Here is a 20,375-nt window from a genome sequence, read left to right on the forward strand (position 1 = left end):
GATTAAATACCACCAAAAGAAAGCTCTATTTGTGTGAAAAAATGATAAAAATTTCATATGGGTACAGTGTTGCATGACCGCGCAATTGTCATTCAAAATGCGTCAGCACTGAAAGCTGAAAATTGGCCTGGGCAGGAAGGGGGTGAAAGTGCCCGGTAGGCGAGGGGTTAAAGCTATGTGTTATTTGGACACAGATCAAGGCATGGCTGGAAATACACAAATGCTAAAAGAGCCCTGAAATTGTAACCAGGACACTCACATCGGAAAAGTCACGGAGTCCCCTGCTCTGTTCTTTGAAGAGAAAGCACGTCAGAACATTTATATTATACTTATATATTTAATAGAACAAATGACAGACAACTCTGTATATAAAAACAATGGTGACTGGAGACTTGTGTTGTCTCCTAGAGTCATTTATGTCCTTTGTCATCACTGAGAATAGTGACAATAGAGTAAATCAATCTCCAGCGTGAAGCCCAAATACCCGGAGAGGCGATATTCAGTCACATGTTCCAGCCAGTGATTGGTGGAGGATAATGGCAGCCATGCGCCAACTGGTAACGCAAGTCCGGTGGTCATTCCTATCTCCCTTTACTCTTCATCTTCTGTCTCACCTTCTTACCCGGCCGTTTCTGCAGAGAGAGGTGAACGTTAGTGTTGGGCGATACACAGGACACTTACCTATTTCTACTGCTCATTCTACCCACGTTGGCATTCTTCCCGCCCTTCTTTCCGGGCCTGCGAGGGCCTTTCCCATGAGCGACGCTCCCTCTGAAGCTTGACACGTCATTGAAACTATCCTTTGTATTCATTTTTGAGCCTTTCTTCCTTCCTCCAAAGCCAAACTTCTGGTCTTTGTACTTTCTCTTGGCGCTAGGTCTTAAAAAGAAGATAAAAACCAAATAAAGAATTTGTTAAAAAAAAATAAAAAATACAACATAAATATGAAATTACCATCACATGAGCACCTATGCAATCTTGACTCAAAACAACAAAAACAAAAAAAAACCCCAACTGGCCTTATGGCACGACAAGAAGATCTTCTGCTTCCTGGTAGAGACCAGAAGCAACGTCATTCCATCACTTCCAGTTAGGGAAGATGTAAACTGCCATTTTTTCATGAGGTCAATGTTTTATTTTGTTTTTTTATCTCATGCTTTCCAGGGTAGAGGAGAAATCTGGGGTCCTCTAGACCCCAGATGTCAGCATAAAAAGGACCAGTAATACTTTATTTCTATCACAAGGGATGTTTATATTTCTTGTGATATTATTATTATTATACAGTATTTATAAAGCGCCAATGGTTCGCTCAGCGCTGTACATTACAAACGGGGACAGAACATGTGACAGAACAATACCAATACAATGCAAAACATGAGGGGATCGAGGGCCCTGCTCCTTGGAGCTTACAATCTAGGAGGGAGGGGATAGTGGTACAGGAGGAGATAGCTGTGGGGGATGGAGTGGTAGGAAGAGTGGAGGAGGTCGGCAAGTTAGCAGGGGGTGGGGTAGGCTTCCCTGAAAAGGTGGGTTTTCAGGGTGCGCCTAAAGGAGAGGAGAGTAGGTGATAATCTGATGGGTTGGGGCAGGGAGTTCCAGAGGATGGGTGACACCCTGGAGAAGTCCTGGAGGCGGGCATGGGAGGAGGAGACCAGGGAACTAGAGAGAAGGAGATCTTGTGAGGAGCGGAGTGTGCGTGTTGGGTGGTACTTGGATATTAGGTCAGTGATGTAGTTCGGGGCAGTATGGTGGACATCTTTGTACGTCAGTGTTAGGATTTTGAATCTGATCCGTTGCGCAATCGGAAGCCAGTGGAGGGATTGGCAGAGGGGGGTGGAGCCAGTGGAGGGATTGGCAGAGGGGGGGTGGCGGAAACGGAGCGGTTGGAAAGGTGAATGAGTCTGGCAGCCGTATATGCCGATATGAAAAAAGTGGCAAAAAAATAAATAAATAAAAAGGGACAGTGTAAATTAAAAATTATATATATAATTTATATAATTATTGCAGGAGCAATAATTCTAGTGCTAGACCACCTTTGGAACTTTAAACTGGTAGCCTGAAAATTTTTTTTAAAGCGTTGCCTATGGAGATTTATAAGTATTGTAGTTGGTCACCATTCCATGAGCATGCACAATTTTAAAGCGTGACATATTAGGTAACTATTTACTCGGTGTAACATCTTTAATGTTTTACCGAATAATGCACTGAACTTTATTTAAGTGTATTTTGTACAAAAAAATTGCATTTGGAAAACCGAGTGACAAATATTTGGAGCATGTATATGTAAAAATACAAATACATATTATATATATACATATACACACAGTATTTCACAGAAGCGAGTCCTTCCCTCACATTTTTGTAAATATTTGATTCTATCTTTTCATGTGACAACACTGAAGAAATGACACTTTGCTACAATGTGACGTAGTCAGTGTACAGCTTGTAGAACATGTAAATTTGCTGTCCCCTCAAAATAACTCAACACACCGCCATTAATGTCTAAACCGCTGGCAACAAAAGTGACTCCACCCCTAAGTGACAAGGTCCAAATTGGGCCCAAAGTGTCAATATTTTGTGTGGCCACCATTATTTTCCAGCACTGCCTTAACCCTCTTGGCCATGGAATTCACCAGAGCTTCACAGGTTGCCACTGGAGTCCTCTTCCACTCCTCCATGACGTCATCACGGAGCTGGTGGATGTTAGACTGGCAGAAAGGCCATGAAATGTTAAAACCCCTTTGTGTATTTTAGCTGTATTGATAGTATAGCTATTATCTAATAATTGTTATTGGCCAACTAATGTGCGCTTACCCTTTTTTACCCTTTCCTGGTGCACCGGCAGTTTTGTTTTGTGGCTGATCTCCTTCTAGAAAATCCAGTTTATCAGAAAGACCTAAAGAAACAGACCAGATATAGAACAAAACAATTAAAGAAAAGAAAAAAAACATTTCAGTGAAAAAAAAACAAACAAAAAAAACTAGCCTAACCTTGCCAACCACCTAACCTAATCTTACCTTGACCCACCAAACAATGGCTGGTTTGGTGTTTTACACCCTCAGGAATTAACCTCTTCACGCCAACTGTACTCAAATATGCGACCCCACTGGACTGGGCTTTTTATCCATGGGGTCGCTAATTTGCATACCTGTCTTTGTGCTGGGAGCGAGCCGCACAGTAGAGAGACCGGGGTCTCACTGAAAGCCCTGGGTCCTGTTCTAACGATCGGGACCCAGAACTCTCGATTCCGAGTCACCCGATTGCTGTGATAGTCTCTGATTGGCCCCCCTTGTTTTCTCTCTCTGAATGGAGGAGAGAGATACATTGTATCTCTCTGTCTTTTCAGAGAAAAAACAAAAAACAAGTGTGTGTGTAAAATAAATATTAACAAAATAAAATTTAAATAAAAAACAAAACAAAAAAAAAAAACCTACATCAAAGTTTGATCTAGGTCAGTGCCAGGATTAGTGTTTGCTTCAAGGTCAGGGTCAGTATTTTTTTTTTTAATTTTTAAATTAGTATCAGTGTCAGGATAAGAAAAGAAAAGCAAAATGTGCACTATTATTTCTGGGCCGTACTATGGTACATCAACAACTAACATACACATATGTGGTATCGTTGCGATCTTCAGGAGCAGCAGAAATTATTTTGGGTTTTTCTTTGGTGATAGGTTATGGTAGTAGCAGGAAATGTACAGCTACATTTATTTTTTTTAAAAAATGATTTTTTTAAAATATTTTGGGCCATTTTCCCTTTGATTAAAAAATAAATAATATATCAGGAAATATCCATTGCCATTTACCAGCAAATGAAAGCTCAATTTATCCAGAAGAAAAAAAAAAAATGCGGTATAATCCACCTGGATGTAAAAAGTAGTTGTGATGATATGTATGGTTTTGCTAACACAGGTCAAAATTGCAAAATTGTGCTTAGGCGTTAACATTTGTTTTAGCCTTAGGCACAAAGGGGTTAAATCATCTTTGGCACTGTATGCAATGCCGCAGTACCTCCTCAAAAACTTGAAGGGGCTGTACTACTACACATGATAGGGGTATGGCCCTGAGACTACTAGGAGTTACAGAGCTGATTTCAGGTCCGATGTTTGCACCTGTGCGGGGGTTCGGAGTTAGACTGGATGACTAGGTAGGGTGGTCCAATATATTGACCTGGTGGGGAGGAGGGGGGTTTGTCTACATTAGATTGGATGGCTAGGGAGGGTGGCCAGATATATGCCCCTGTGTGGGGGTCAAGGTTAAATCAAATGTATTTTCTATATTAGATTAGATGGCTAGGGAGGGCAGCCTGATATATGCACCTGTGTGGGGGCCAAGGATAAATCAGATGGCAGATGGCTGGGAGGGGGGTGTTGTCTATACTAGATTGGATGGCTAGGGAGGGTGGTCGGATATATGCACCTGTGTGGGGGTTCAAGGATAAATCAGATGGCAGATGGCTGGGGGGGGGGGGGGGGGGGGTGTTGTCTACATTAGATTCGTTGGCTAGGGAGGGCGACCTGATATATGCACCTGTGTGGGAGTCAAGGATAAATCAGATGGCTGGGGGGGGGGGGCAGGTGTTGTCTACATTAGATTGGATGGCTAGGGAGGGCGGCCTGATATATGCACCTGTGTGTGGGTCAAGGATAAATCAGATGGCAGGGGGGGGGGGTGTTGTCTACATTAGATTGGATGGCTAGGGAGGGTGGTCGGATATATGCACCTGTGTGGGGGTCAAAGTTAAATCAGATGGCAGATGGCTGGGGGGTGTTCTCTACATTAGATTCATTGGCTACGGAGGGCGGCCTGATATATGCACCTGTGTGGGGGTCAAGGTTAAATCAGATGGCAGATGGCTGGGGGGGGTGTTGTCTACACTAGATTGGATGGCTAGGGAGGGCGGCCTGATATATGCACCTGTGTGGGGGGTCAAGAATAAATCAGATGGCAGATGGCTGGGGGGGGTGGGGTGTTGTCTACACTAGATTGGATGGCTAGGGAGGGCGGCCTGATATATGCACCTATGTGGGGGTCAAGGGGGGGGGTTGTGATGTGGGCAGAGTGCCCCTGCAAGTGATCCAGGTTGTCTATGGTGTACAAGAGGTCGCATACCTGTCTGCGTTCCAGCTGGCTCTCTCATCAGAGTGCAGCCAAAGTCTCTAAGTGTCACATTTTTGCTTCCAGTAGCATGGGAGTAGACACCTCCTTGTGCCACTCCAACCACAGCTGGAGGATCTTCCTGGCATGCTTCTGTCATGGCTTTCTGTTAGGTGTCAGAGAGGCTGCAATATGCAGGCGTGGGAGCAGTAAAATATGACAATGCGGATTGTGGTAACGGCAGCCGCATTCTTCGTAGGATCAGCAGTGCAGCTCTGTGTCTCACATCCTACGCCATGAACGTGTGTCCACACCCCGTGTGACATCTACTCTATTGGTGATATATACATTGGCAATGAACCCTCTCTGGGTGACCTACAGGAGGTAAATTTACAAAAGCTGACGCACTCAGAATCTGGTGCAGCTGCGCATGGTAGCCAATCAGCTTAGGCAATAAAACCTGGAAGCCGATTGGTTTCTATGTAGAGCTGCATCGGATTTAGTAAATCCCCCCCATAGACTCACCACACCAGTACCCCCTCTTTCGCTGGATAATACTCACCTTTCTGGTATTTTTTAATCTGATTCATCATATTAGATTTATCTTTCTGTCTCTTCTGTATAACTTCCACTTGTACCTGATGATCAGAGAAAAAGCCATTTGTGTCCAACACTCAGGGAAACGATAACAAATACATAAATAATAATAAATAAATGAAAACTAAGCCAGTATGTAAGAAGTCACATGTCGGTCACTGACCTTTTTGCCGTACTTTCGCAGAGCTCGCAGCTGTTTGGCTTTTTCTGATTTCTCCATCGCCTGCTGCTTGGCCTGAAGTTTATGCCGAATCTAAAAATACAAAAACCGTCCAGAAACCGTCACGTCGGACAGAACGCTGCTATTCCCTGTTGTTGCAATTCACTGTGTTTTCAGCCATTGGTTCCACATTCACAATTCAGTACTGTCCAAGATATTGTTTTTTATTTGCACTAACATACAAATTTTCAGGACAAGCGTTTGGGGCGAGCCTCCTTCTTCAAGGTCCAGGCAGTACTAATGCTTGAACCCTGAAGAAGGGGGTACACCCCAAGAAACTGGAGAAGAACCATACATTTGAAATCTGCAGCTGCTTAACCCCTCGCCCTCCAGAGGATTTCCCCCCCTTCCTGACCCGGCCATTTTTTGCGTTACAGCGCTGCTTTACTTTAACTGACAATTGTGCAATCATGCAACGCTGCACCCAGATGAAATTTATGTCCTTTTTATTCCACGACTGGAGCTTCCTTTCAGTTGTATTTGATCACCTGTGCGTTTATTTTTTGCGCTATAAGCAGAAAAAAAAAGACCAACAATTTTGAGAAAAAAAAAAAAAAACACAATATTTTGGACTTTTTGCTATTAACCACTTCCCTGCCGGCCGTTGCTTATAAACGGCCGGACGGTGGCAGTACAGGGTTGGGTGGCCGTTTATGAACGGCCTCCCCACACCCTGCCTGTGCGCGCTCCCTGGGAGCGCGCAGCACCGCAGTCCGGTGCCCGCTGTGTCCTCCGGACACAGTGAAACACCGATCGTCGAACGGGACCTCTGTACGAGGTCCCGATCATGTGATCACTGATTGGCCAATCAGTGATCACATGCAAAGTAGTAAGCAAGATGTCACTTCTGACATCATTGCTTACTACGTGTGAAATCTGTAAATGATCACAGAGGTCACATGGTACAAGGCTATTCACAACAGGCTTGTACCATGTGACAAGCTGTGACCAATCACAGCTCACTCAGTACTTCTCAATGAGTGCAGGAATGCAGACAGAGAGAAAGAGAAATGATTGCTTTTACATCCTATATGGGTGTAAAAGCAATCATTGTAAAAAAAAAAAAAAATCTTCATCACCCCCCACAAGAAGTACAGTGTCACCATGGTGACACTGTACTGCTAGGGTGACAGTATGTAAAAAAAAAAATAAAAAATAATATAAAAAAATAAAATAAAAATGTAAAAAAAAATGTTTAAAAATTATAATTTTTGGTTATAAACTAATTTGTTTTTTTGTTTTTTTACTAAAAAGATAACGGAATACATTTTGGCAAAGATTAATGATGAAATATTATTTATTTGCAAAATTTTATAAAAAAAACACTTTTGTTCAAAATTTTTGGACTTTTTCATTTAAATAGCAAAAAAAATAAAAATCCCAGTGGTGAATAAATACCACCAAAATAAAGCGTTATCTGTCTCAAGAAAATAGTAAAAAATTAATTTGGGTACAGTGTTGCATGACCGCGCAATTGCCATTCAAAGTGTGATAGCGCTGAAAGCTGAAAATTGCCCTGGTCAGGAAGGGGGTAAAAGTGTCCAGTCTGGAAGTGGTTAAACATATGCAGTAAAAAAAAAAAAACAAAAACACAACTAATTTCATCATAAATTTAGGCCAAAATATATTCTGCTCCGTGTCTTTGCTAAAAAAAAAAAATCCCAATCCGTGTAAATTAATTGGTTTACGTGAAAGTTATAGTGTTTACAAATGAGGGTATAGATACTGGGATTATTTTTTTTCCCCAACTAGTAATGGCGGCGACCAGAGACTTTTAGCGGGACTGTGGCAGGCATTCTGACACGGAGAGGGAACTAACTTGGTGTCACAGACATCCCCAGTGACACCAATACAGTGATCAGTGCTAAAAAAACAGCACTGAAACTGTACTAATGGCACTGGGCAGGAAGGGGTTAATGTGAGGGGAGATCAAAGGGTTAACTGTGTGTAGGAAATGTATTACTAGAGGGTGGGGGTGTGCTTCACTGTAAGCACATTGATTGGGATGGCTATGCAGTGAGCCTCAGCTGACAGGGAGGAAGACTGTTTGTAAACAAAACAGTCTTCCTCCCTGTCGGTGATCACCGGGCACCGGTGGGTAATCACCAGCCAGGACCCAATGATTGACATTCGTGAATAGCGGTGCAGGTAGGGCTCGCACACACAACCCCTACCTGGAAATACAAAATCATGTACATATACACGTGATTTTGTGCACCCATGCCACCGTGTAGCATTATATCAGCTATACAGCGCCGGGTAAGCAATTAAAGTGTTAGTTCACCTTTATAGAAAAAAAATATAAATAAAAGGTGAACACCATACACCATTCCCAATCCCCTCCAGTCTTCGCTGTACTTACAGTACCTTGAAAAAGTATTCATACCCCTTGAAATTTTCCCCATGTTGTCATGTTACAACCAAAAACGTCAATGTATTTTATTGGGATTTGATGTGATAGACCAACACAAAGTGGCACATCATTGTGAAGTGGAAGGAAAATGAGAAATGGTTTTCAAAATTTTACACAAATATGTGAATAGTGTGGCGGCATTTGTATTCAGCCCCCTTTACTCTGATACCCCTAACTAAAATCTAGTGGAACCGATTGCCTTCAGAAGTAACCCAATTAGTACATATTGTCCCCCTGTGTGTCATGTAATCTCAGTATAAATACAGCTGTTCTGTGAAGACCTCACAGGTTTGTTAGAGAACATTAGTGAACAAACACCATCATGAAGGCCAAGGAACACACCAGACAGGTCAGGGATAAAGTTGTGGAGAAGTTTAAAGCAGGGTTAGGTTATAGAAAAAATATCCCAAGCTTTGATCATCTCACGGAGCACTGTTCAATCCATCACCCGAAAATGGAAAGAGTACGGCACAACTGCAAACCTTACGCCGGCAGGGGATGGTGTTGGGTTGTACAATGTTGGCTCAACTTTTTTTTTTTTCCCTCAAAAAGGTGAACACTATAAACAGTGCAGGCAGCCTACCTTCTGCATGTGCTGGTCTGTCTTTGCCATCTCAGCAAAGTAATCATCTGGGCGCTTTGTGGAAATTTTCAACTGATTTAGACGTGGCAGAGCAAAGAGCACAGCCGCCTGCGCTTGTCGGTAACTGGAGAAAGAGAAAATCATTTGCAACCCTCAAACAAACTTTTTAATTACCGCAAATATTAACAAATGCTATCAGTCTAGGCAGACTCCATGCAGCTTCCTGGGATCTGCCTCCTCCCCACAGTCCATGCAAAGTTCAAGTTGTGTACCGCTGGTTTTTTCCAATGGTCATGAATTCTGACACCAGCATGCAAAAGAACAAGCAAGGTCACTCAGACATCCTTCCCCCGTCTAATAAGGCTCCGCCCCTGACATGGGTACTAAAGCTCATATTGTGGGCAAAATGCATCAGTGGCAGAGCCAAGTCAGATGGGTGAAGGAGTCGTCACAGTGACCTTGCTTGCTCTTTTGCTTGGCTGTCCATGTGTCAGAGTTCATCATGTTAGGAAGAAAAAAAAAGAGGGAAGAAGGAGGAAGGAGGAAGGAAAAAGGAAAGAGGAAAGAGGGAGGAGGGGGGAGGGAGGAGGAGGAGGAGGAGGAAGAAGAGGAGGAGGAAGAAGAGAAAAAAAAAAAAAAAGCAATGTGTGGATTTTGGGAAGCCGCAGTGAACTCCATACGACATTTTCTATTGAGAAGCTCTGCAGTAAATCACTCACAAACACATTTCCCTCTGGAAATCATCCTCCGCATTGACATCAGTGCCCTGAGCCGCCTCCGCCCCGTTCTGTTCCGTCTTATCAGGTACAGGGGCCGTTGTTACATCCAGACGCTCCAACCACTCCAGATCTTTCTCGAGATCCTGAAGGCATTGTCTTAGTCCAGTCTGAAGAGGAAGTCAGAGAACATGTTAAAAGTTATGAAAGGAAGAGAGTGCGATTAGCACCTAAATGAAGCCGGTACTTTACAGAGACTACCATTGCTGCCTGGTTGTCAGTGACCTCAGTATTCAACAATATATGAGAGATAGAGAGAAGCCTGCACTTCCCATCTCTATACTTATCCCAGGGCAGTGCTTCAAAGTACTGAAACTAGGAACAGCCAGGCAACCAACATTTTCCAAACTCGAACAATGGCGGCTTAGTACAGGTTTCTTTTAAAGCTGAAAAACCTACCCTTAGCGAATGAATGGTTTTCAGAAAGACTAGCAATATGAATAAATATGGCTGCCCCATGTACATATAAACTATATACAAAAAAAAAACAAAACACTTTTTTTTAAAACAATAACACTCATTAATAAAACATTGGGGTTGATTTACTGAAACTATAGAGTGCAAAATCTGGTGCAGCTGTGCATGGCAGTCAGCTTCTAACCTCAGTGGTTGTAAAGGCTCAAGGCTTTATACCTTTATGCATTCTATACATAAAAAAAAGCGAGTATTGGGGAGTCGGGAGGGACCTTTGCAGACACCCTGTCATACTATACTGCATGGGATATGCATAGATTTTCAGGCTCTATCTTATGCACAGAAAAAACGCATTGTACTCTGATAGTTCCCATTGAACTTTATAGACTGTGAGTTTAGACCGCACCGACTCAAACTCGCATAGGACCCTTTTTGCGGCTCTAACGCAGATATCGAACGCCCTCCATAGGAACACATTCAATTTCACTTGTCATGTGAATACATAAGCTCAAAACGCATCACAAAAAACAGACATGTATGAACCAGGGCTAAGAGTATATACAAAGCAGATCAAAATCATGATATATATATATATACATATAAAATATAGACAGATATACACACATATACATATATATACACATACATACACACACACACATACATACACACACAATTAGATCCATATAGGAAAGGTTTAGGAATTACAGCTCTTAATAGTAGCCATCCCCCCTTTTTCAAGGGACCAAATGTAGTTGGACAGTTGAATATAATTATAAATAAAATGTTCATCTGTAATATTTTGTTGAGAATCCTTTACTGGCAATGACTGCCTGAAGTCTGTAACCCATGGACATGACCAAAGACTGGGTTTCCTCCTTTCTGATGCTTTGCCTGAAGTCTGGAACCCATGGACATGACCAAAGACTGGGTTTCCTCCTTTCTGATGCTTTGCCTGAAGTCTGGAACCCATGGACATGACCAAAGACAGGGTTTCCTCCTTTCTGATGATTTGCCTGAAGTCTGGAACCCATGGACATGACCAAAGACTGGGTTTCCTCCTTTCTGATGCTTTGCCTGAAGTCTGGAACCCATGGACATGACCAAAGACTGGGTTTCCTCCTTTCTGATGCTTTGCCTGAAGTCTGGAACCCATGGACATGACCAAAGACTGGGTTTCCTCCTTTCTGATGCTATTTCTGAAGTCTGGAACCCACGGACATGACCAAAGACAGGGTTTCCTCCTTTCTGATGCTTTGCCTGAAGTCTGGAACCCACGGACATGACCCAAGACTGGGTTTCCTCCTTTCTGATGCTTTGCCTGAAGTCTGGAACCCATGGACATGACCAAAGACTGGGTTTCCTCCTTTCTGATGCTTTGCCTGAAGTCTGGAACCCATGGACATGACCAAAGACTGGGTTTCCTCCTTTCTGATGCTTTGCCTGAAGTCTGGAACCCATGGACATGACCAAAGACAGGGTTTCCTCCTTTCTGATGCTTTGCCTGAAGTCTGGAACCCATGGACATGACCAAAGACTGGGTTTCCTCCTTTCTGATGCTTTGCCTGAAGTCTGGAACCCATGGACATGACCAAAGACTGGGTTTCCTCCTTTCTGATGCTTTGCCTGAAGTCTAGAACCCATGGACATGACCAAAGACTGGGTTTCCTCCTTTCTGATGCTTTGCCTGAAGTCTGGAACCCATGGACATGACCAAAGACTGGGTTTCCTCCTTTCTGATGCTTTGCCAGGCTCTAACTGCAGCTCTCTTCAGTTGTTTGCTGTTTGTGGGTCTTTCTGCCTTTAGTTCTGCCTTCAGCAAGTGAAATGCATGCTCAATTGGGTTGAGATCAGGTGATTGACTCGGCCATTGCAGAATACTCCACTTCTTTTCCTTCAAAAGCTCCTTTTGCAGTTGTTGCAAAGCCCAAACCTTTACTGCAATAGCTAAAAATGCAATGATTGGATCAACACAAGACCCCTTCACAAAGCCGATAAAGGGGTCCTGCAAGAATCTTGACTTGTTGCATTCTTATGTGATCTTACAATAGCAGTTTGGGCTTTGCTACAAGCTCCTAGGTTTGCTGGCGATTTATTTTATCCATGTTCTTGGCATGAGGCACGAGAAAATACACAGAGGAGAAGAACCATACTCACCACATCATTGGAAGCTTTCGGTTTTCCTTCCAGCACCACATTTAACCCCGGCTTCAGTTTTCCCTGAGAAAAGGCTTCTTGTAACTGTAACACAAAGAGTTTGTCGCATTTAGAATATATTAGAATGTAAATGCAAACACACATACAACATGCCTCCTAATAGGCAGCAATCCAGGCACATTTACCCAGCTTTGATCTTTTGAAAGCATGCTTCCTGACAACATCCGGGATAGACAGACTAATGCCCCGTACACACGATAAGAAAATCGACGAAAAATTTAGCGGAACCGCTGATCGAACGATTTTCTCTTCGTTGATGAGCGGGATGTTTTAACCGATAACGATATTATGAATGTATATGTATATATTTTCGTTCGTGTTGATGAAGATTCCTTGGACATAAACATCCGGGTCATCTTCTGTTTCCGCTCATGCGTGATAGCCTTGATAATTTTTTTTTTTTCGTACAACTGTCATACCACCACATAGAAAATCAGTCGTTCGTATGCAAAACCACAAAATTTTTCACTGTTGTTCAGCCAGATTTTTTATCTGGCTGAACAGTGAAATATTTAGTGGTTTCGCATACGAACGACTGATTTTCTATGCGGCGGTATGACAGTTGTACGAAAAAAAAAAATCTATCAAGCGCTATCACGCATGAGCGGAAACAGAAGATGACCCGGATGTTTATGTCCAAGGAATCTTCGTAAACACGAACGGAAAATCCAAATGTTAAAAGTAGATCGGCCCAATGAGATCATGAAACCAGAATTGTGCAGATTGTATTTTATGTATCACTATTTATGTATATAGGTCATGTGATAAACGATATTATATTCATTGCTGGTAATTGTGTATATCGATCGTTCTGGCCGGGAAGGGCGTGGCTACAAGGTCACACGCACACCGCATCACTTCCACTTGTACGGAAGATGTCAACACTACGTATTGCCCGAAGAACGATTTTTTTAGATTGGTTAATGTGGGCCGCGATTTCGACCAACGAACGAACGCCTCTCGGTCGTTGGATGACTAATTGATCGATTTTCTAATCGTGTAAAAGCCTATGAAAAAGGTACCAGGGGCATCTCATGGGGCCCCCTACTGACCCCAGACACTGGTGCGGTGCCCGAGTTCCCAAATGGTCAGTCCGCCCCTGGTTGTAACATATTACAAAAGGTGAACTGATCCTTTAAAACCGTATCAACATTTCAAGGCCCTTTCGGGCTTTCCTATCAGGTCTGTCCGTCTTTCTTCCAGAAGCTCCATGTGGTTCTATGGGCAGACTGTTGTAAACGGTCTTGTAGCCATTTACACCCACCTACCTTCAAATCTGGAAGAGTACTGCGTCTGGAGAGGGATTAGACCCCCTGTCAGGTGTTATTGCCGTCTGTATCAGGGAGATCCACCCTCTCTATTGGTCCTGATTACCATTATCTCAGAGAGTGAAAGAAAATCCCAAATTTGGAGTTGTCACCAGAACAGGAAGAGAGGAGGAATCTTCCAATGGGGACACGAGTTGTGGTGACAACCAGGGACTTTCTGTTGTTGGCTGACAGGAAGAGAAATCCCTGTGCGGGAGAAGTAAAAACATTTTTTTGGGGGGTCCTGTGTGGTGAATGTGAGACTTGTGAGCCGTGCTGCAGAGGAGAGCGCAGCCGGAGGAAGAGGGTCAGCGCGCCGGTAATCACCTCCTTATCAGTCAGCTCAGACGGGTCGAAGTCAGAATCCGAGTCCGACAGACTCTCCTCCTCGTGATCCAACATGGCGCCTCCCGATCCTGGCAGGGAATAGAAAGAGACAATGTCAACAAAGCACAGAATCCGGGATGATCCTCTACTGATCGGGAGGAAGAATACGCGGCGGGAGCTTAGATACCAAACAGGCCCTAAAATGGGGTGGGGGGCATTCAGACAGGTACTGGGGGGGGGGCTCTGGGGTGAGGAAGAAGGTCTGAAGTTTGGAACTGATGGGGAATAGAAGGAGATGGGGGGAGGGCATTCAGACAGGTATTGGGGGGCTGTGGGTGAGGCAGGAGGACTGAAGTTTGGAATTGATGGGGAAGAATAGAAGGAGATGGGGGGGGGGGATAAAGAAGGGGATGGGGGGCAGACAAGTATTGGGGGGGCTGTGGGGGGTGAGGCAGGAGGACTGAAGTTTGGGACTGATGGGGAGGACTAGAAGGAGATGGGGAAGGGGTTCTATGTGGTGTGACTAGGAAACACAACTCGGTGTCCTCCCTCACTCCTCCGGCCATGACACGACTAACAACACACTACAACGTCCCTGCACACCGCACAGGAGATACACCCAGCCCTCCCCCGTCTTCTCCGCACTCCCCGGCACGTTCCCCCTCTCACCGTACACACTACTCGCCTCACGTGGAGTGCACCGGAAGTCCCACAAACCCCGTTTCCGGCTACGTCGGCGGAGGGCATCACGTGACAGCCTAGAGAGAGTGTTGTCATGGTGACCCTCCCCCTACCTATTGTTTCCGTCCCGACATCCTCCGCTGTCTCAGCGTCCCGTCTCCATGGTAACCGGAGAGCAGGACTGGAGAGACGCACCGAGTCCGCGTGAGTGTCCGACCTCCACCCACCTACCTACCTATATATATATACCACCTACCTACCTGTATATAACCTCCACCCACCTACCTACCTATATATATATACCACCTACCTACCTGTATATAACCTCCACCCACCTACCTATATATATATATAACATCCACCTACCTACCAATATATATATAAATCCACCTACCTACATATCTATATATCTATATCTATATATATATATCTCTATATATCTCTATATATATATATATATATATATATATATATATATATATAAAACACCTACCTACCCGTATATAGCCTCCAACTACCTGTATATAACCTCCACCTACCTGTATATAACCTCCACCTACCTGTATATATCTGTATATAACCTCCACCTACCTCTATATAACCTCCACCTACCTGTATATATCTGTATATAACCCTTGCCTACCTGTATATGTAACACCCCTACCTCCACCTACCTGTATAGCTCCTCCTACCTGTATGTACCCATATATAACCTTCACCTACCTGTATATAACCTCCACCTACCTGTATATAACCTCCACCTACCTGTATATAACCTCCACCTTCCCATATATAGCCTCCACCTACCTGTATATATCTGTATATAACCCTTGCCTACCTGTATATGTAACACCCCTACTTCCACCTACCTGTATATAACTTCCACCTACCTGTATATACCTACAGTGGATATAAAAGTCTACACACCCCGGTTACAATGTCAGGTTTCTGTGATGTACAAAAATGAGACAAAGATAAATCATTTCAGAACTTTTTCCACTTTTAATGTGACCTATAAACTGTACAACTCAGTTGAACAACAAACTGAAATCTTTTAGGTGGCGGGAAGTAAAAATAAAAAGCTAAAATAATCTGGTTGCATAAGTGTGCACACCCTTACACTCATCCTTTTGATGTGATTCCAGCGCTCAGTCTTTTTGGGGAGGAGTCTATCAGCACGGCACATCCTGACTCGGCAATATTTGCCCGCTCTTCCTTGCAAAGACACTCCAAATCTGTCAGATTGCGTGTCATCTCCTGCGCACAGCCCTCTTCACATCACCCCACTGATCTTCCATCGGATTCAGGTCTGGGCTCTGGCTGGGCCATTCCAGAACTTCCATCTTCTTCTGGTGAAGCCATTCCTTTGTGGATTTGGATGGATGCTTTGGGTGGTTGTCATGCTGAAAGATGGAGTTCCTCTTCATGTTCAGCTATCTAGTTGAAGGTTTTGTGCCGATATGGACTGGTATTTGGAGCTGTTCATAATTCCCTCTACTTTGAATAAGGTCCCACTTCCAGCTGAAGAAAAACAGCTCCAAAGCGTGATGCTGCCACCACCATGCTTCACGGTGGGTATGGTGTTCTTTTGGTGATGTGCAGTGTTGTTTTTTGCGCCAAACATATCTTTTGGAATTATGGCCACAAAGTCCATCCTCGGTTTCATCAGACCAGAACACATTTCCCCACATGATTTTGGGAGACTTCAGATGTGTTTTTGCAAAATTTAGCCGGGCTTGGATGTTTTTTTTCATAAGAAAAGGCTTCCTACTCTCCCCCGTAGGCCAGACATATGAAGAATACAGGAGATTGGTGTCACATGGACCACACAGCTAGGACTTGACAGATATTCCTGCACCTCCTTTCATGTTGCTGTAGGCCTCTTGGCCTCCTCCCAGACCAGTTTTCGTCTCGTCTTTTCATCCATTTTGAAGGGACGTCCAGTTTTTGGTGATGTCACTGTTGGTGATGTCACTGTTGGTGATGTCACTGTTGGTGATGTCACTGTTGGTGGTGTCACTGTTGGTGATGTCCCTGTTGTGCCATATTTTCTCCACTTTACTGTGTTCCATGGTATATATAATGCCTTGAAAATTTTGTACCCTTCTCCTGATTGATACCTTTTAGCCACTTCAAGTCCGGACACTTTCCCCCCCTTCTAGTCCGGACACTTCCCCCCCTTCCAGTCCGGACACTTTCTCCCCCTTCCAGTCCGGACACTTTTACCCCCTTCCAGTCCGGACACTTTCACCCCCTTCCAGTCCGGACACTTTCACCCCCTTCCAGTCCGGACACTTTCCCCCCCTTCCAGTCCGGACACTTTCACCCCCTTCCAGTCCGGACACTTTCCCCCCCTTCCAGTCTGGACACTTTCACCCCCTTCCAGTCCGGACACTTTCCCCCCCTTCCAGTCCGGACACTTTCACCCCCTTCCAGTCCGGACACTTTCCCCCCCTTCCAGTCCGGACACTTTCCCCCCCTTCCAGTCCGGACACTTTCCCCCCCTTCCAGTCCGGACACTTTCACCCCCTTCCAGTCCGGACACTTTCACTCCCTTCCAGTCCGGACACTTTTCCCCCTTCCAGTCCGGACACTTTCCCCCCCTTCCAGTCCGGACACTTTCCCCCCCTTCCAGTCCGGACACTTTCCCCCCCTTCCAGTCCGGACACTTTCACTCCCTTCCAGCCTGGACACTTTCACTCCCTTCCAGTCCGGACACTTTTCCCCCTTCCAGTCCGGACACTTTCACCCCCTTCCAGTCCGGACACTTTCACCCCCTTCCAGTCCGGACACTTTCACCCCCTTCCAGTCCGGACACTTTCACCCCCTTCCAGTCCGGACACTTTTCCCCCCTTCCAGTCCGGACACTTTCCCCCCCTTCCAGTGTGGACATTTTCACTCCCTTCCTGTCCGGATATTTTCACCCCCTTCCAGTCCGGACACTTTCCCCCCCTTCCAGTCCGGACACTTTCCCCACCTTCCACTCCGGACACTTTCCCCACCTTCCAGTCCGGACACTTTCCCCCCCTTCCAGTCCGGACACTTTCCCCCCCTTCCAGTCCGGACACTTTCCCCCCCTTCCAGTCCGGACACTTTCACTCCCTTCCAGTCCGTACACTTTCACCCCCTTCCAGTCCGGACATTTTCACTCCCTTCCAGTCCGGACACTTTCACCCCCTTCCAGTCCGGACACTTTCACCCCCTTCCAGTCTGGACACTTTCACCCCCCTTCCAGTCCGGACACTTTCACCCCCTTCCAGTCCGGACACTTTCACCCCCTTCCAGTCCGGACACTTTCACCCCCTTCCAGTCCGGACGCTTTCACCCCCTTCCAGTCCGGACGCTTTCACCCCCTTCCAGTCCGGACGCTTTCCCCCCCTTCCAGTCTGGACGCTTTCCCCCCCTTCCAGTCCGGACACTTTTCCCCCTTCCAGTCCGGACACTTTCCCCCCCTTCCAGTCCGGACACTTTCCCCCCCTTCCAGTCCGGACACTTTCACTCCCTTCCAGCCTGGACACTTTCACTCCCTTCCAGTCCGGACACTTTTCCCCCTTCCAGTCCGGACACTTTCACCCCCTTCCAGTCCGGACACTTTCACCCCCTTCCAGTCCGGACACTTTCACCCCCTTCCAGTCCGGACACTTTTCCCCCCTTCCAGTCCGGACACTTTCCCCCCCTTCCAGTGTGGACATTTTCACTCCCTTCCTGTCCGGACACTTTCACCCCCTTCCAGTCCGGACACTTTTCCCCCCTTCCAGTCCGGACACTTTCCCCCCCTTCCAGTGTGGACATTTTCACTCCCTTCCTGTCCGGACATTTTCACCCCCTTCCAGTCCGGACACTTTCCCCCCCTTCCAGTCCGGACACTTTCCCCACCTTCCAGTCCGGACACTTTCCCCACCTTCCAGTCCGGACACTTTCCCCCCCTTCCAGTCCGGACACTTTCCCCCCCTTCCAGTCCGGACACTTTCACTCCCTTCCAGTCCGGACACTTTCACTCCCTTCCAGTCCGTACACTTTCACCCCCTTCCAGTCCGGACACTTTCCCCCCCTTCCAGTCCGGACACTTTCCCCCCCTTCCAGTCCGGACACTTTCACTCCCTTCCAGTCCGTACACTTTCACCCCCTTCCAGTCCGGACACTTTCACTCCCTTCCAGTCCGGACACTTTCACCCCCTTCCAGTCCGGACACTTTCACCCCCTTCCAGTCCGGACATTTTCACCCCTTTCCAGTCCAGACACTTTCACCCCCTTCCAGTCTGGACACTTTCACCCCCTTCCAGTCCGGACACTTTCACCCCCCTTCCAGTCCGGACACTTTCACCCCCTTCCAGTCCGGACACTTTCACCCCCTTCCAGTCCGGACACTTTCACCCCCTTCCAGTCCGGACGCTTTCACCCCCTTCCAGTCCGGACGCTTTCACCCCCTTCCAGTCCGGACGCTTTCCCCCCCTTCCAGTCTGGACGCTTTCCCCCCCTTCCAGTCCGGACGCTTTCCCCCCCTTCCAGTCCGGACGCTTTCACCCCCTTCCTGTCCAGGCCAATTTTCAGCTTTCAGCGCTATCACACGTTGAATGACAATTGTGCGGTCATGCAACACTGTACCCATATGAATTTTTTAGCATTTTTTTTAGACAGATAAAACTTTATTTTGGTGGTATTTATTCACCGCTGGGATTTTTATTTTTTTTTGCTATATAAATTAAAAAGTGTTTTTCTTATAAACTTTTGCAAATAAATAATCTTTCTTCATAAATCTTGGCCAAAATGTATTCAGTTATCTTTTTAGTAAAAAACAAATAACCCAAATTAATTTATAATATATTTTTTACATTTTTATTTTATTTTTTTACAGTATATTATTTATTCATTTTTTTTTTTTAATGTACTGTCACCCTAGCAATATAGTAACACTGTACTATTTGTGGGGGTGATGAAGATTTTTTTTTTTTTACACTTTTTGCATTTACACCCATAAAGGCTGTAAAAACAATCATTCTCCTTCTCTCTGGCTGCATTGTTGCAGCCATTGAGAAATACTGTGTGAGCTGTGATTGGTCACAGCTTGTCACATGGTACAAGGCTGTTGTGAATAGCCCTGTACCATGTGATCTCGGTGATCATTCACAGATTTCACACGTAGTAAGCAATGATGTCAGAAGTGACATCTTGCTTACTACTCTTCATGTGATCATTGATTGGCCAATCAGTGATCACATGATTGGGACCTCACAAAGAGGTCCCGAACAGCCATCGGTGTTCCGCTGTGTCCTCCAGACACAGCGACACTGGATAGCAGTGCCGCACACTCCCTGGGATGGCGCCATTTATGAACTGTAACCCGCCCCTGCACTGCCACCGTCCGGCCGTTTATGTACAGGAAGTGGTTAACAATGAGATCCCTCTGATGCTTTGGAAGCTCTCTGCGGACCATGGCTTTTGCTGTAGGATGTGACTAAGAAAATGTCAGGAAAGACCAACTAGAACAGCTGAACTTTATTTGGGGTTCATCAGAGGCACTTTAAATGATGACAGGTGTGTACTGACTCCTATTTAACATGATTTTGAATGTGATTGCTTAATTATACACAGCTACATCACCAGTTATAAGAGGGCGTGCACACTTATGCAACCGCATTATTTTAGTTTTTTATGTTTACTCCCCCCCTAAAAGATTTCAGTTTGTTATTTAACTTAGTTGTACAGTTTATAGGTCACATTAAAGGTGGAAAAAATGTTCAGAAATT

General features: G+C 45.3%; 2 protein-coding genes across 3 annotated transcripts in view; one reads left to right on the forward strand and one right to left on the reverse strand.

Moving 5' to 3' along the window:
* Positions 1-317: 317 nt before the first annotated feature.
* EBNA1BP2 (EBNA1 binding protein 2) lies at positions 318-14,670 on the reverse strand. Of its 2 annotated transcripts, none has more exons than XM_089660272.1 (10): positions 14,617-14,670; positions 13,948-14,036; positions 12,254-12,337; positions 9,626-9,792; positions 8,907-9,030; positions 5,854-5,943; positions 5,656-5,731; positions 2,815-2,896; positions 708-879; positions 318-632 (listed from the first exon to the last, which is right to left on the reverse strand). In XM_089660272.1, exons 2-10 carry the CDS (start codon positions 14,020-14,022, stop codon positions 582-584), a joined length of 921 nt encoding a protein of 306 aa, XP_089516398.1. In that variant the 5' UTR covers positions 14,023-14,036; positions 14,617-14,670; the 3' UTR covers positions 318-581. The 2 variants fall into 2 exon arrangements, with proteins under 2 accessions (XP_089516398.1, XP_089516399.1); XM_089660273.1 differs by having other exon boundaries at positions 14,633-14,663.
* A 53-nt stretch (positions 14,671-14,723) lies between these two features.
* Positions 14,724-20,375, forward strand: part of CFAP57 (cilia and flagella associated protein 57) — a 68,392-nt gene continuing 62,740 nt past the window's right edge. Inside the window, exon 1 of the mRNA XM_089660275.1 lies at positions 14,724-14,832. The gene's annotated coding sequence lies outside the window, so the exon portion shown is untranslated. The remainder of the gene's footprint in view (positions 14,833-20,375) is intronic.

Source organism: Staurois parvus, unplaced genomic scaffold (genome assembly GCF_062004578.1).
Source record: "Staurois parvus isolate SC_StPar_1 unplaced genomic scaffold, SC_StPar_1.0 ptg001221l, whole genome shotgun sequence".
NCBI classification, from domain to species: Eukaryota; Metazoa; Chordata; class Amphibia; order Anura; family Ranidae; genus Staurois; species Staurois parvus.